The 15,551-nt window shown below is 52.5% G+C and overlaps 2 protein-coding genes across 2 annotated transcripts; one reads left to right on the top strand and one right to left on the bottom strand.

The window, feature by feature from the left end:
* Positions 1–751: 751 nt before the first annotated feature.
* Positions 752–4,509, bottom strand: LOC122363531. Its single transcript, XM_043332946.1, has 4 exons — positions 4,401–4,509; positions 3,948–4,295; positions 1,582–1,795; positions 752–1,252 (listed from the first exon to the last, which is right to left on the bottom strand). Exons 1-4 carry the CDS (start codon positions 4,436–4,438, stop codon positions 1,007–1,009), a joined length of 846 nt encoding a protein of 281 aa, XP_043188881.1. The 5' UTR covers positions 4,439–4,509; the 3' UTR covers positions 752–1,006.
* LOC122363532 (diamine acetyltransferase 1-like) lies at positions 2,026–3,647 on the top strand. The gene is made up of 2 exons (XM_043332947.1): positions 2,026–2,116; positions 2,558–3,647. The coding sequence occupies exon 2, from the start codon at positions 2,931–2,933 to the stop codon at positions 3,498–3,500; it is 570 nt and encodes a 189-aa protein (XP_043188882.1). The 5' UTR covers positions 2,026–2,116; positions 2,558–2,930; the 3' UTR covers positions 3,501–3,647.
* Positions 4,510–15,551: the final 11,042 nt, after the last annotated feature.

Raw genomic sequence — 15,551 nt, 5'->3', positions numbered from 1 at the left:
GCCCCTGGCGGCCAGGGAGGTGGGTCTGCCCCCCCCCCCCCCCCCCGCCCCCCCCCCCTCCCCGACCCCTACCGCGGACCGCGGTCCCCGTTCACATCCCTGTCAAGGCCCCTGTGCTCACTGCTCATGTATGAACGAGATTCCTTGCTGAGCAGGGCTTATCGTATGAGTCCTGACAAGTGACAGCTGACACCTATACCCACACATTACATAGGCGGCGGAACGGGGAGGGCACCGGGGCACCGTGCCCCCTTTGATTTTGGCATTTTAACATTAGCCCTATGGGTGTTGCATGAAAAGAATGGGACCAAAAGTCGGCAGTGCCCCCCCCCCCCCTTAATTGAAGGTGTTCCGCCGCTACTGCCACACAAAGGGCCAAGCAAAGGGCTATCCTACACTGACACGGGAAAATCCACGGTGACTATGGAAAATCCACAGATTCTGGCTACACCGTCAGATAGGTAGGTACCTACTCTAGCGTAAAAGAGTCGAACCGCGAACGTTTAACGTGTAAACATAGTCGGGCACGACCGGATCCGCTCATTGACTTCACCCATTGTATTGTAGGCACTGCCACTGACTGCAGGGTGCAGCTATGTCGGATGCAAGGCCAGAGCGCAGGGCGAAGTGGCTCGAACTAGGCTTTTCGGCACAATATCGACCGCGCCGTTTGGCTCAGGATGGGCCGAAACGGACACTTTTCTTGCTGGCTGGGCTGTCATTCTTAATACTCTGAACCAAACCAGGACGGTTCCAAGAAATAAGAAAGTATATTAATTTACACAAACAACAATCGAATAGACATCAAATTCGAGCGTCAATCAAATATCTGCCCACTGAGACGAATCACGTTGAAACCGCACCAGCGACGGCTTCCATTGAGCCCACCGTCCACTCTGCTCAACGCATTGTCCATTCCGTCGCCTATACATTGTAAGAGACGTCCACCGCCCACAGAGTAGCTCCTCAGTTCCTTGGCAGCGAACATTCCCAGATCCTGCGCTCCTCAGCTGCTCGCCCGCGGCCCGTCTCCGACTCCTGCCGCCTCCAACTCCCGGCAGCACTGCAGGTAGCTCGCTAGACTGCCGACGTCGTAGCGCGACGGAGCCGGGTGCGCCACGACTCGCTCCCGCTGCGCCAGGTCTGCCACCAGCAGACCGGTGGCGTCCCGCTCGGCCAAAGAAGGGTGGTGTGCCAGGTAGGACGTCAGGTGCGACAGACTGGCAGCCGGAATGAAGTAGAAACACGGACACTGCAGAAACACCGCAGAATAAAGGTTAGAATGCGGAGGGTTACATACCGTACATATGTACCTAATGGCTATCGGTAGGTGGGAACCCTCCGGCTGGCGCTGGTTGCAACCATCGTGATAGGTTATCTACCTGACAAAAATAAACGTAAAATAATTAGGTGGGACTGCTTTGCAGTGCGCTTACATACTAGGAACTTTTTTTGCAAAATTTCCGGAGGCGAGTAATCAGTACGGTCACAACACCCCTGCCAACTATCACAATCCGCTACCTGCCGTTCAGCACTGAAACCCTACAGTTGAACTATGACGGGTCGATCTTCAATCATCACCTGCAGTCGGGAGCTGGTCTCGCTGGGCTGCGGCTTCTCTTTGAAGCCGACGATGCGGCGCGTCTCGTCGATCTCGATGATGCCGCGTCGGCTGACCTCCTCCGTCGGACAGGGTACGGAGACCACGTGACAGGAGCGCGGGTCAGCGGTCAGCTCCCGGCGCACCGCCGATAGGAACTCGGAGAGACGGAACTCGGCCGGAAACAGTGTGTCCCTGAGAAACGGAACAGCATGGGTTACAGACACATTCACTCATGGGGACACCGGACACCGTACCTAACGGTGTAGATAAGAGTTTGGGGGGACACGGACTGTAAGACGACTACAATGAACAGTGCTCACCCACAGCGTTGGTTCACATGGTTTCTGGTTGCCCGGCTGCGAGCAGTTCCATAAGTATGTGAATGCTGAACTGGATTGTCCTAATACGACAATCCAATTCAGCAACTCAATAATTAAGGATCTTTTAAAAGTTCACATAAACCAGGGCTGCTTACCGGAAGAAGTGTGTACCAGCACCAACCGTCTATTACGTGTAAGACACCGTGTCGATGTGTGGTGGTTGGTTAAAATGTGTTTACTGTTTATCTCATTCCTTCGTGATAGATGGGGTCAATGGGAACGGAACGTCTGTCGCCGCGCGTGAAATAGGTTACATGTCCTTGCCCTGAATAGCTTCTTGTGACAGCTGTCCTGCAATCATCACGTCGCCGGTCGCCATGCTTACGTTACGCTGAATGCGCGTCTTCAGCACGTCACATGCATGGGGATAGAACTCAAGTCAAGCACAATTCGATGCCTAACTACTGTCCCGTAAGTTATATATCTTTTTTTCTGCCGTTTTCCTTAGGCTGCATCGATTTCTCTACCCATTGCACGGGAGCATAACGTTAGGTAGGTAAACCGTTTCGGGCGCTCCCGCCTACACTAGCCCCTGACTGCGCCCCTGCCTAACAAAACTAAACATGTGTTCCAGTCGGCGCCTGGGAGACCCCCTCCCCGGCTCCCCGGCCCCGTCAATGTCTCGGATTACTAGCAGTGAGGATCATAGAGTACGATTGTCAGTGTTGAGCGCGGAGGCACGTCGGTCACAGGGGAGGCGGCACCGGGCCTGAGCACGTGGGGCAACGTGACAACACGAAGGGACGGTGAACAAGGAAAAGAGTGCAACTGTGCATCCCCAGCAGTGAGCGAACTGGAAGTGACGAGCGTCTGTGAGTGTTGAGTCAGTGATCTTTGATCCACGGTCTTCACATTTCCAATCGGCAGCCAACACTGAAAAGTGTGAACGAGTGAGCAGCCACCTCGGCGACCGCACAACTCGATACCCTTGCAATCGCTGAGCCGCCATGTCTGGAGGCGCCGCCGGTCAATCGGAGCCGGCCGTGGTCATCCGCCCCGCAGTGGTGACCGACTGCGTCCAGCTGCACGCCAACCTGGAAGCCATCAACCTCTTCGAGAAGCGCGACATGACGCTGCCACAGCTGAGCGTGGCGGACCTGGAGCGGGACGGGTTCGGTCCGGAGCGCGTGTTCTGGGCGCTGGTAGCAGACCGGGGCGGCGAGCTGATTGGACACGCCATCTACACTCTCAACTGGGCCGGTTACGACGGCATCGGCCGCTGCCTGTTCCTGGCTGATTTATTTGTGCGCGAGTCGGCGCGTCGGCTGGGTGTCGGGCGGCGCCTGATGCGCGCTCTCGCCGCCGTTGCCGTCCGCCGCGGAGCGCCGCACATTGACCTCACCGTGTACGGATGGAACGAGCCGGCGCTGCGGTTTTACCGCAGCCTGGGCGGTCGCTCTGCGACCGATAACGACCAGCTGACCTGCTACTACTGCGACCGGGCCGCCGTGCGCCGGCTGGCTGCCGAGCATGAGGAACAGGAGGCGTCAGCCGCGGACAGCGCTGCGGCACACTGATTGTAACGGAGACAGGGGTCCGATTCTGCGGATACCCGACAGCCGATACGGGTGTGGTGCTCGGACGTCATTGTGACGCCCTTTTATCTCTACCACTGCACAGTAGTTATTTGTGAGCGGCTTCGAATACAGTGATTACGGTCTTCATTTTGACATTGGAAATGAAAGGTAGGTATTTTACGTCTGGTGACCGCTAGCACCTCTGCAGCTCAAATTTAGCACCCGGTATTTTAAACGTTAATCTTAACCTGGAACATGCATTTGAACCCTTTATACGTAACTACTACGTTATCGTCAGATTCGTATTTCGTATGCCTATTGCACTACGGCTGGACTTAATGGGCTCATTGGTGAGTCAGTCCACTGAACTGACCGGACAGGGCCAGCCTTTGCCCCCACATGTGTCTGATATAGTTCGCTTGACAAACTCACGCTTGACGAACTCACCCTCCGATGAACAGCACGTCGCTGACAGTGCCGTCGCCCACTCCGAGCGCCATGCACGCGATGGCGCCCGGCCGCGTCTCGTTGCTGGAGGCGCCGTCGCAGACCAGGGTCACCTTGAGACTGGTGGCCAGGCCGTCTCGCCAGCGCTCGAACCGGGCCCGGTTGGCAGCGTTGACCACCACCACCACCTCGTCCACGGGCACGGGCTCCTGGAGCCGGCCCAGCTCCTCCAGGGCAGCTATCCAGTGGCTCGCTAGTGGCGCCCCCGCCACCGGAAGCAGAGGTTTCGGCACGCCCGATAGGTGGCGGTACCGACCGGTCGTGTCCGCGTCGACATCCCTCTGCATCCTGGAAAGAAGGCAAAAAAATGTCAGGAGCTTATGACATTCAAAAAACACAAAACATTTCAAGCCTATATATTTCAATGTAAAAATTAACATTAAATCAACTTACCTGGTCCCGTATCCCGCCGCTAGAATAACTGCCCTCATGTTGCTTCCTCAGCGCAACCTCTCCGACCCCTGCCACTGACACAAGCACAATGACCGGATAACGCAGCGCCACGTTTTATGCCGCTAGTTCTCGAAGAGTCCGATAGGTGACGCCCCATTCACATTGATACCAGGGCACTAGGGTGACCGGTTTTGCAAGAAGTTTCGAAAAGTTTTGCTCCCCAGGTCTAATCTAACGTATTTGGGGGTGCTGATCCCGAATCCGGCGGAAAAAATATAAAATTCGATTTTTTTTTTGACCGCCCCGGCTCTTTGAATATTTCCGGTTTTCTCAATTTTTGCATGTTCTTGAATAATATGATGAATGTAATGAAAAAATATGAACAATGTATCGCTAAATGCATGTACCAGTCGATTCGGCATACGACGTCGAAATCGGCACGCCGCCTGCTTCACCGGCCTCGCAGGAAAGCATAAGGCTCGGAAGGTTTGCGCTAGTTACCCGATTCTCTCCATAGATGGCGCTGGCGTAACCGCCCGCCGGCCGGTCGTTGCCGTGCCGTTTACAGCCCCGGCGGTCACTTGCGACCGTCGTGGTCGTTATGCTACGTCTATCAAAGCACGACAGAAATGTTCACTTCATTTTTATGTTACTTCAGACATATTTTAGACCTAATGTTGAATTGGATAAATGACTATCGTGATTGGCGAAATAGTGGAGTGCGCTCGGGAGCCATTTACAATAGCGAGGAACGTAGGTGGATTGATCTGAGTAACATATGACACTGCGTTCACTGTTGATATGAAGTTTATTCACACTATGTAGTCGGGTGACATGAGAACAAAGTGACTAACATACCTTGTGTACGACACATGGATGAAGCTAATGCTACTTTTTCATTTTGTTTCGGTAGGCCCGTTTGTTCAGAGCGTAGCCGTCCTGTCGGTCTGCGCCTGTTACAGCTGTGACTGATTCGGTGGTCAGCTTTACAGCCCTTTCGGTGGATTGGGTATGGCAGGGGGCCCCCGTTTTAAGGGGAGTCTGTAGAAAGTCGCGCAACTCATCCTCGCTCATGTGTCGTACACAAGGGGGCTCAATGTCTCGGCCCTCGTCAACCGCTCGCTGCACGTTAACCAGTTCCATATAGTTGTTCGCTTGAACGTTAATTTCCGGCAGCCGGACTTGTGCCGAATGTGCTGCTGCTGTGGCGGTGGGGGTGGCAGCTTTGGCGGCGGTCGTGGCGGCGGTGCCGGTGGTGGTGGTGGTGGTGGTGGTGGTGGTGATGGCCGCCGCCGTTTCAGACGCCGCTGCTGCTGTTGTGGCGGCGGCGGCGGCGGCGGCGGCGGCGGTGGCGGTGGCGGTGGCGGTGGTGGTGGTGGCGATGGCCGCCGCCTCTGTCGCCCCTGCTTCTGATGTGGCGGGGGCATGGCATTAGGGTAGATGCAGTCCGCATAATCCAGAGCATTCGTCAAAAAAGGCAGCGACAGGAGCAGCCGCCGTTCCCGCCCCCGCCACAGCAGAAGCAGCGGCGACAGAGGCGGCGGCCATCGCCACCACCACCACCGCCACCGCCGCCACCGCCGCCGCCACAACAGCAGCAGCGGCGTCTGAAACGGCGGCGGCCATCATCACCACCACCACCACCACCGCCGCCGCCGCCGGCACCGCCGCCACGACCGCCGCCAAAGCTGCCACCCCCACCGCCACAGCAGCAGCCCATTCGGCACAAGTCCGGCTGCCGGAAATTAACGTTCAAGCGAACAACTATATGGAACTGGTTAACATGCATCGAGCGGTTGACGAGGGCCGAGACATTGAGCCCCCTTGTGTACGACACATGAGCGAGGATGAGTTGCGCGACTTTCTACAGACTCCCCTTAAAACGGGGGCCCCCTGCCATACCCAATCCACCGAAAGGGCTGTAAAGCTGACCACCGAATCAGTCACAGCTGTAACAGGCGCAGACCGACAGGACGGCTACGCTCTGAACAAACGGGCCTACCGAAACAAAATGAAAAAGTAGCATTAGCTTCGTCCATGTGTCGTACACAAGGTATGTTAGTCACTTTGTTCTCATGTCACCTGACTACATAGTGTGAATAAACTTCATATCAACAGTGAACGCAGTGTCATATGTTACTCAGATCAATCCACCTACGTTCCTCGCTATTGTAAATGGCTCCCGAGCGCACTCCACTATTTCGCCAATCACGATAGTCATTTATCCAATTCAACATTAGGTCTAAAATATGTCTGAAGTAACATAAAAATGAAGTGAACATTTCTGTCGTGCTTTGATAGACGTAGCATAACGACCACGACGGTCGCAAGTGACCGCCGGGGCTGTAAACGGCACGGCAACGACCGGCCGGCGGGCGGCTACGCCAGCGCCATCTATGGAGAGAATCGGGTAACTAACGCAAACCTTCCGAGCCTTATGCTTTCCTGCGAGGCCGGTGAGGCAGGCGGCGTGCCGATTTCGACGTCGCTGTATGCCGAATCGACTGGTACATGCATTTAGCGATACATTGTTCATATTTTTTCATTACATTCATCATATTATTCAAGAACATGCAAAAATTGAGAAAACCGGAAATATTCAAAGAGCCGGGGCGGTCAAAAAAAAAATCGAATTTTATATTTTTTCCGCCGGATTCGGGATCAGCACCCCCAAATACGTTAGATTAGACCTGGGGAGCAGAACTTTTCGAAACTTCTTGCAAAACCGGTCACCCTACCAGGGCACTAAAGAGATTGATACCAGACTGCCGAGTTACGTATAGTATAGGGGTCGTTTAACGCCCCCAACCGATAACGTTCGAATTGATTGCTGTAGAGTCGGGAATAACAGGAAAGGAAAGATCACAACAAAAGACCACCCGCTGATTACCAAGGGGTAGAGTGAGATTTTACATTTACGTTGCAGGTGCCAAAATTGTGAAGTACCGTAACAAAAACAATTGTGTCACGCCAAGGGTCACAAACGAACATCAAAGATCAAATTTACAGTTGCTGCTTCTTCTTGACAAACTTACCTAAAGAGAAAATGGGAAAGACACCATGCAATACATGCATAGGCGTAGGAACAGGGGGGGCCAGGTGGGCAAGTGCCCACCCACTTTTCGAGGTGGGGGGGCCAACCATGTGTTTTGGCCCACCCACTTTTTACTCGAGGCCCCTCGTCTCGATTTGAGAGGACGTCGTCACCTTCCAGAATAAACAAACTCGGTAAAAATACCTAAGTTCCACGAATCCCCACGCACGGACTCCAAGGGGCCGTGATGGATCCAAGGAGGCCCTCTGTTCATACTTGTCAGTCGAAGCCCCTGAGACTGATGGCCTGAGAGGCCCTAGTGGATCTGAGGAGGCCCCAATATCCACACTGGTCTGGGGAGGTCCCTGACACTGGCTGTCTGGGAGGCCCCTCTATCCACACTAGTCAGAGGTCTGAGACTGGTGGTCTGGGAGGCCCCTCCATCCACACTAGTCAGAATAGGCCCCTGACACTGGCGGTCTAGCCGAGGCCCCCTACCCTCACGAGTCAGAGGAGGCCCCTCTATCCTCATTAGTCAGAAGAGGCCCCTGAGACTGATGGTCTGTGAGGCCTATCCATCTACACTGTAGCCAGAGGAGGCCCCTGAGACTGATGACCTGAGAGGCCCTTATAATCACACCAGGCAGAAGAGGCCCATGAGACTGATGGACTGAGAGGCCCTTCTGTTCATACTAGCCACAGGAGACCCCCAAAATTTCGTTCTGGGAGGTCCCTCAATCCGGCACCAGTCAGAAGAGTCCCCTGAGACTGATGGCCTGGGAAGCCCTTATATTCACACTAGACAGAGGAGGCCCCTGAGACTGATTTAACCCATTAACGCCCGTAATTCCCCAGCGAACGCACACGGATGCCCATTTGCTTAATTGGAGTAAATGGACCCCTAAGAGTACCATGTGAGTTTGGTAAATGTGCGAAATCTAGAAATATCCTTTTTTGATGTGGTACCTTTTGGTACCACTGGGCGTTGGTGACATCATTTTTTCGCAAAAACATGCATTTTAGCAGCATACAAGATATGTTTGCCAAGAAGACTTTGCAACTCATTCGTGACAATTAGAATATTAGACGACATACTCATCGGCAACATTATGGCAAACACTCGCCTCTGATGTTTTCCAAGTTGTCAGATTATGACGTCATTACTGACATGCTATGCCTAACTGCCATAAAGATCGATGCTATTATTCATGGTGGTGGGTCGGTCTAGTGAACTGTACTGTTTCAAGCAAGGATGCAGAGTCGATGGATTTTCGGTGACTCTGACTCTGACTCCAATTCAGACTTTCACTTATCACCTCCGACTTCGACTCCGACTCCAGGTATGGCTGTCGACTCTGACCGACTCTAACCCCGACTCCATGTCCGCAGCCCTGGCATTTGCGCGGAGTCGCGGGATTTTCGGTGACTCGAACTCCGGCTCCGGCTTCCACAATCGACTCCGACTTTGACTCCGACCTCGGCTAGAGATATCGACTCCGACTGACTCCGACTCCGACTCCGCAGCCCAGGTTTCAAGGCTTGCAGGGTCGTTTATTTTCCTAAAATGCACAAATATTTCTATACAAATGACAAAACTAACAGTTTTCTGAATGTCATTACCAGCAACCACTCTATAATTTCTTTCAAAACTATGAAAACAAACTTGAAACCCATAGATCAAGAGCCAGCAGAGTTTGTGGTTACGGTTCATGCACAGCAAGACCCTTCCAAATCTAATTCAGCAACCAAACGAGACAGATCTCCAAAATGGACTTCAACCGGATCGTGCAGTGCTGCTTGCGCCGAGGCACACGCTGCAGCAGTCAACAGTCAACACGCATACCCTGGTCAATATAGGTCTTACTTTTAGCCGTGATGCTTCTCTCCATGTAAGTACGTCTCCGAGCAGAGCGCCACTCGCCACTTGCCACAGATGACTTTAGTGGCAACCACGTACTTTGCAGACGCTTTGCCTTCGTGGTAGGGCCAGCTCTAATCCAGTGTCCGAATCCGTCGCGGTGTAGGTATGCACCTCATTCTCAGGTGTACGTACCACTGACCAAGCAGCAGGTCTGCAGGAACTCGTCTGTCAATACCATCCGCATCAATATTTCCTCCGTAGGTATATGTATTACCGCACAAACTGCACTGGGGTATGACGTCGTTACCCATTTCTTCCTGAACAACAGCAACAGCCTTCCTAAACAACAGGACGATCTCAAAACCGTGCCCCTTCCCCTCCCCCAAGCAAAATTCATTTGGGGCCTTAACCACATGGTTGCTCCACAGGGGTACCCGCAATAATACCAGCGATTATAGGGCAAAGCATCCTATCCAACATCCATGCGTCACGTTAGCAGTGAGTGACCAATCAGCAATGAATGCTCCAGCTTTTTTGGTGGCGACGAAGGCGCTCCCCTCTCCGACCTCTTTTTAGATTATATTTGCCGCAAAGGGCGCACCACCCCTGACAAACGTTACACAAATGACCTTCAACCTACATAGGCACCCCTTTTTTCGCATGAAGACGCCCCCATAACCTTCATAGGCGCCCCTCTTTCGCATGTAGGCGCCCCTATGGGCATCAAAAGCGCCTCTGTAGACCTTACAGGCGCCCCTCGTTCCCAGTGAGGCGCCCACAGGCGCCTATGGGCTTCACAGGCGCTCCTTCCTCTTTCCATAGGCCTCAGAGGCGTGGCCATCTTTGGGATGCAGGGACCGATCTTTCGTATGGAAGCTCCATTATGGCGTTCATGGGCGCCCCTTTTGCATGTGGGCGCCTCTACTATGGGCGTCATGGGCCTCAGAGGCATTCCTATAGGCTTCACAGGTGCCCCTCTTTCGCATGCAGGTGCCCCTATGGGCATCCTCATTTGCATTGAGGCGCCCCTAAAAACTTCATAGGTGCCCTTCTTTCGCATATAGGCGCCCTTATGGCCTCAAAGGCGCCCCTCTTACGCACCCAATTCCCTCGGGCGATGGCGTCCCCTTGAGGGATGGCGCCCCAAATAACAATTTGTCCGCATCACTCCGTTGAGCGTTGTTTCGCCTCTGCAAAGACCGCACACGCATGAAATTGCGAAAAAACGCTTAGCCTACCGCCCAGTGGTACCAAAAGGTACCAACAATAATTCTGCCCCTAGGAACGCCAGGATTCATGACGAAACATCTGATTTTCTGCTTAACTGCAGCTGCGAGTTCTTCATCTTTAATGTAAACACACTTTGGCTAAAAAAAATATTTACAGACAAGCAACCACAAACGTTTTTATCTCCCAACGTCAGCCCATGACTGCGGCGCCTCGAAACACTCCGAGCTTTTCTGCATCTCACACGAAGCTCTTCGTATCAGCATGTTATTTATACCCAACAGCATATCCGGAAAGGAGGTCATTATCCGATGACAGAATCTATCTGGCGAAAGAACGTGTGGTCTCAACGCAGCAAACCAAAATGTGCGTTGGTACCTTTTGGTACCGCTGGGCGTTAATGGGTTAGACCTGGGGAGCAGAACTTTTCGAAACTTCTTGCAAAACCGGTCACCCTACCAGGGCACTAAAGAGATTGATACCAGACTGCCGAGTTACGTATAGTATAGGGGTCGTTTAACGCCCCCAACCGATAACGTTCGAATTGATTGCTGTAGAGTCGGGAATAACAGGAAAGGAAAGATCACAACAAAAGACCACCCGCTGATTACCAAGGGGTAGAGTGAGATTTTACATTTACGTTGCAGGTGCCAAAATTGTGAAGTACCGTAACAAAAACAATTGTGTCACGCCAAGGGTCACAAACGAACATCAAAGATCAAATTTACAGTTGCTGCTTCTTCTTGACAAACTTACCTAAAGAGAGAATGGGAAAGACACCATGCAATACATGCATAGGCGTAGGAACAGGGGGGGCCAGGTGGGCAAGTGCCCACCCACTTTTCGAGGTGGGGGGGCCAACCATGTGTTTTGGCCCACCCACTTTTTACTCGAGGCCCCTCGTCTCGATTTGAGAGGACGTCGTCACCTTCCAGAATAAACAAACTCGGTAAAAATAAGTTCCACGAATCCCCACGCACGGACTCCAAGGGGCCGTGATGGATCCAAGGAGGCCCTCTGTTCATACTTGTCAGTCGAAGCCCCTGAGACTGATGGCCTGAGAGGCCCTAGTGGATCTGAGGAGGCCCCAATATCCACACTGGTCTGGGGAGGTCCCTGACACTGGCTGTCTGGGAGGCCCCTCTATCCACACTAGTCAGAGGTCTGAGACTGGTGGTCTGGGAGGCCCCTCCATCCACACTAGTCAGAATAGGCCCCTGACACTGGCGGTCTAGCCGAGGCCCCCTACCCTCACGAGTCAGAGGAGGCCCCTCTATCCTCATTAGTCAGAAGAGGCCCCTGAGACTGATGGTCTGTGAGGCCTATCCATCTACACTGTAGCCAGAGGAGGCCCCTGAGACTGATGACCTGAGAGGCCCTTATAATCACACCAGGCAGAAGAGGCCCATGAGACTGATGGACTGAGAGGCCCTTCTGTTCATACTAGCCACAGGAGACCCCCAAAATTTCGTTCTGGGAGGTCCCTCAATCCGGCACCAGTCAGAAGAGTCCCCTGAGACTGATGGCCTGGGAAGCCCTTATATTCACACTAGACAGAGGAGGCCCCTGAGACTGATGGTATGAGAGGCCCTCATATTCACACCAGTCAGAAGAGGCCCCCGAGGCTGATGGCTGTGAGGCCCTTCTGTTCATATAACTGGCCATTGGAGGCCCCTGAAACCGGTGGTCTGGGAGGGCCCTCTATCCACACCAGTCAGAAGAGGCCCCTGAGACCGATGGTCTGAGAGGCTCTTATATTCATACTGGCCACAAGAGGCCCCTGAGACTGATAGTCAGAGAGGTCCACTCCTAATGAATCTGAGGGGGCCCTCTTTCCACATTTACACTTTTCTAGGGAGGCCCCTGAGACTGATGGTCTGAGAGGCCCTTTTATTTATACTGTCCACAGGAGTCCCCTGAGATTAATGGTCTGAGAGGCTCTTCTATTTATACTAACCAGAGGAGGCCCCTAGGATTGATGGTCTAACAGGCCCTTCTATTTATACCAGCCAGAGGAGGCCCATGAGACTGATGGTCTGAGAGGCCCGTCTATTCAAGCTAGGCAGATGAGGCCCCTGAGAATGATAGTCCGAAGAGCCATGCGGCGGCAACTGGCCGTGGCCATATTTCGGCTCGGTAGGGCTCCACAGAGCTCATGAGAGCACCTCAAGGGCTCCTAAGTAGACACGCTTATCCCCATAAGGGTGCCACGCCGGCTTCTGAAGGCTCCTTGTAGGTATCTAAGGGCCCTTTCCGGCCTCTAACGGCTCCACCCGCCTGTGATGGCTTCACACCAGTGTTTATGAGCGCCACACAGCGGCGCCTTTGAGAGTCATACTAGTGTCTCTAAGGGCCCTATATCGGTGGCTCTGGGGGCCCCACACCGGTACCTCCACACAGAGTCTGTGGGCCACCACACCTGTGAATCTCAAGGCTCTATAGGTACATCTGAAGGACCCACACCGACACCTCTGAGGGCCCCACACCAGTATCTCGGAGCTCTGAAGGCCCCACACCGGTGACTCTGAGGACTCACCGGCTCCTGAGAGCACCATGTTGATGTCTAACGGCTCCACACTGAAGGCACCACATAAGCTCTCACTGAGCTCTGATGTCCATGTACCGGCCTCTGAGGGATTTAAGCCAGCGCATTCATAGCTCCACACCAGCAATGGTAAGGGCTTCACACTGAAGTATCTGAGGGTTCCACACCGGTGTCTCTAATGCCTGAAACAGACTCTTTCCGCAGTCAGGAAATCGCATGCGAGAGCCTATTCAAATACATGGAAGCACGCTCGCATCAATCGCACGCACCTCCCGGATGCGATTGATGCGAGAAGAGTTATAATGTATTTGAATAGGCTCTCGCATGCGATTTCCTGAACGCGGAAAGAGTCTGTTTCAGCCTTTGTGGGAGATGTGTGCCACAACCCGCCAGATGTGGGCCACATACCGGCATCTCTGAGGGCCCCATACCGGCGTCTCCGAGGGTCCACATCTGGCGGGCACCCATCAGCGACTGAAGGTCCCACACTGTCGACCCCGAGAGCCCCATCTGCGTCTGGGAGCACCATGCCGTCTCTAAGAACCACAGCGGCTCTTCCGTACGAAAGATGGGCGTCTGCATGCCAAAGGGGAGCGGTTCTGAGACAGTAGGGCACCTATGTGCAATAGAGGGGCGCCTATGAAGCCCATAGGGGCGCCTCAAAGCGAAAGAGGGGCGCCTCTGAGGCCTACATATATGGGCGTCCACATGCAATAGAGGTCTGCAAATTGCAATTAATCAATGCCTTGGGGCCTGGGGGTGCATTCATAAGAAACAGGGGCGCCGGCATGGCAAAGACAGGCGCCTTCAAGTGTCCATAAAAGAGAGACGCCTATGATAAGCGCATATTGTATGCGACAACGGGGCGACTGTGGGACATATAGGGATGTCTCTGATGACCATACATAGGCGCTTATATGCTAAAGAGGGCGCCTATGAAGCTAATTGGGGCACCTGGGAAACGTGGAAGACGTTTCCCAGGGTTTTCAGTGTAAGGGTTTTCAGGGGTCATGCGCCGTTTGCGGCAAATAGATTCTGAAAAAAAAAAATCGGAGGGGAATAAGTTTTTAAAATGGTGCGGACTTTCTGCACTGTTCGCTTAAGCGGTTACGCCCCTGGGGCCTGGGTACATCTGCCCGATCTCATAAGCTAGATTTGGAGGTCATACTTGAAAGCAGCCAGCAGGACGAGGCAAAAGTTGGAGGCCCCTGAAAATAGGAGGCCCCTGGAAAAGGAGGCCCCTTGACAGGGTGGCCCACTCACTTTTCATGACGTTCCTACGCCCGTGAATACATGGGTCAACAAGTTGACATGCCGGTGCCTAATAACTACGTTCGACAATATGCAATAGGACAATTAAAATTTTGTCTTAACCCGCGCCCCACTGGGGGGGGGGGCTATTTATAGCCCCCCTCCCGTTTTTCTGCAATAACTTCCAAACCGCTTGACGAATCGACGCCAAACTGTCAGTACCTTCGGCTGCATCAATTTGACACCTTGTGTCAAAATTTGAACTTCGTAGCTACCATAGGTCGGCCGGAAATGACGTCAGAGTGACGTCATGTTCGTCCGATTTCGACGCAAAACATTGAACCACGGCAATCGCTCCCAAGAGCTCAGTTTTTAAGCTAGATCCAATTTCTTTGCATGAAAGGACTCAGAATTGACCGCGCTATCAAACTGCCATCTCGGATTTTCAAAATTTTGAAAATTTCGAAAATTTGATGTAATAATATTCAAAATTTATATTTTTATATTTTTTTCAAAAAGTTTTTGACTTTTCGAAAAAACCGGAATATATGTGACAGAACGCATGATTATGACTAACTCTAGCAAGTTTTAGCTAAATATCTTCAAAAATGGCCAAGTTATACGCATTATTGCAAAAAATTCACAATTATTAATTTTTCAAATCAATTTTTCAGTACGTATTTGGCATCGTACACCAATATAAATGGCACCATCGTGTTCCTGAGCTCAAACTGCATCCAATAGACACCTTTTTTGTTGAAAAATTTCAACTTCAAAATTTGACCTTTTTTGACCTGAAAGTGACCTGACCTAAGCTAATTTTGACTCAAAATGACCTTGAATGACACACACGACATCAAATTCGAAATCTATGGCCTAAATGGACCATAAAACATGTGTCACGTGACCGACGCATGATATAATATTTTCGTGACCTGTGATGACCTGACCCTGACCTGAAAATCAAAGTACAAGTTTGGTACCCTCAAGGTATCTAGAACATCTGTTCACGAGTGTGGAAACCAAAAATGAGCTTGATCTGACTTGTAAGACGGCGGCCAGAGCCCAAAATGTGAACAAGCCAAAGTGCTAATAATTTTTACTTTGACCTGACCTGTGACGTCATCGGTGACCTCGAGGTCAATGAAATTAGGTTTCGCTCGACAGTTTTTCCGGGGCTATCAGACGCCGTTTGAATTTTGACGATCGGCCCAGTAGTTTCGGAGTTAGGAG

Source organism: Amphibalanus amphitrite, unplaced genomic scaffold (assembly GCF_019059575.1).
Source record: "Amphibalanus amphitrite isolate SeventyFive unplaced genomic scaffold, NRLGWU_Aamphi_draft 000625F_arrow, whole genome shotgun sequence".
Taxonomy (NCBI): domain Eukaryota; kingdom Metazoa; phylum Arthropoda; class Thecostraca; order Balanomorpha; family Balanidae; genus Amphibalanus; species Amphibalanus amphitrite.
This window is presented reverse-complemented; position numbering and strand designations above follow the sequence as displayed.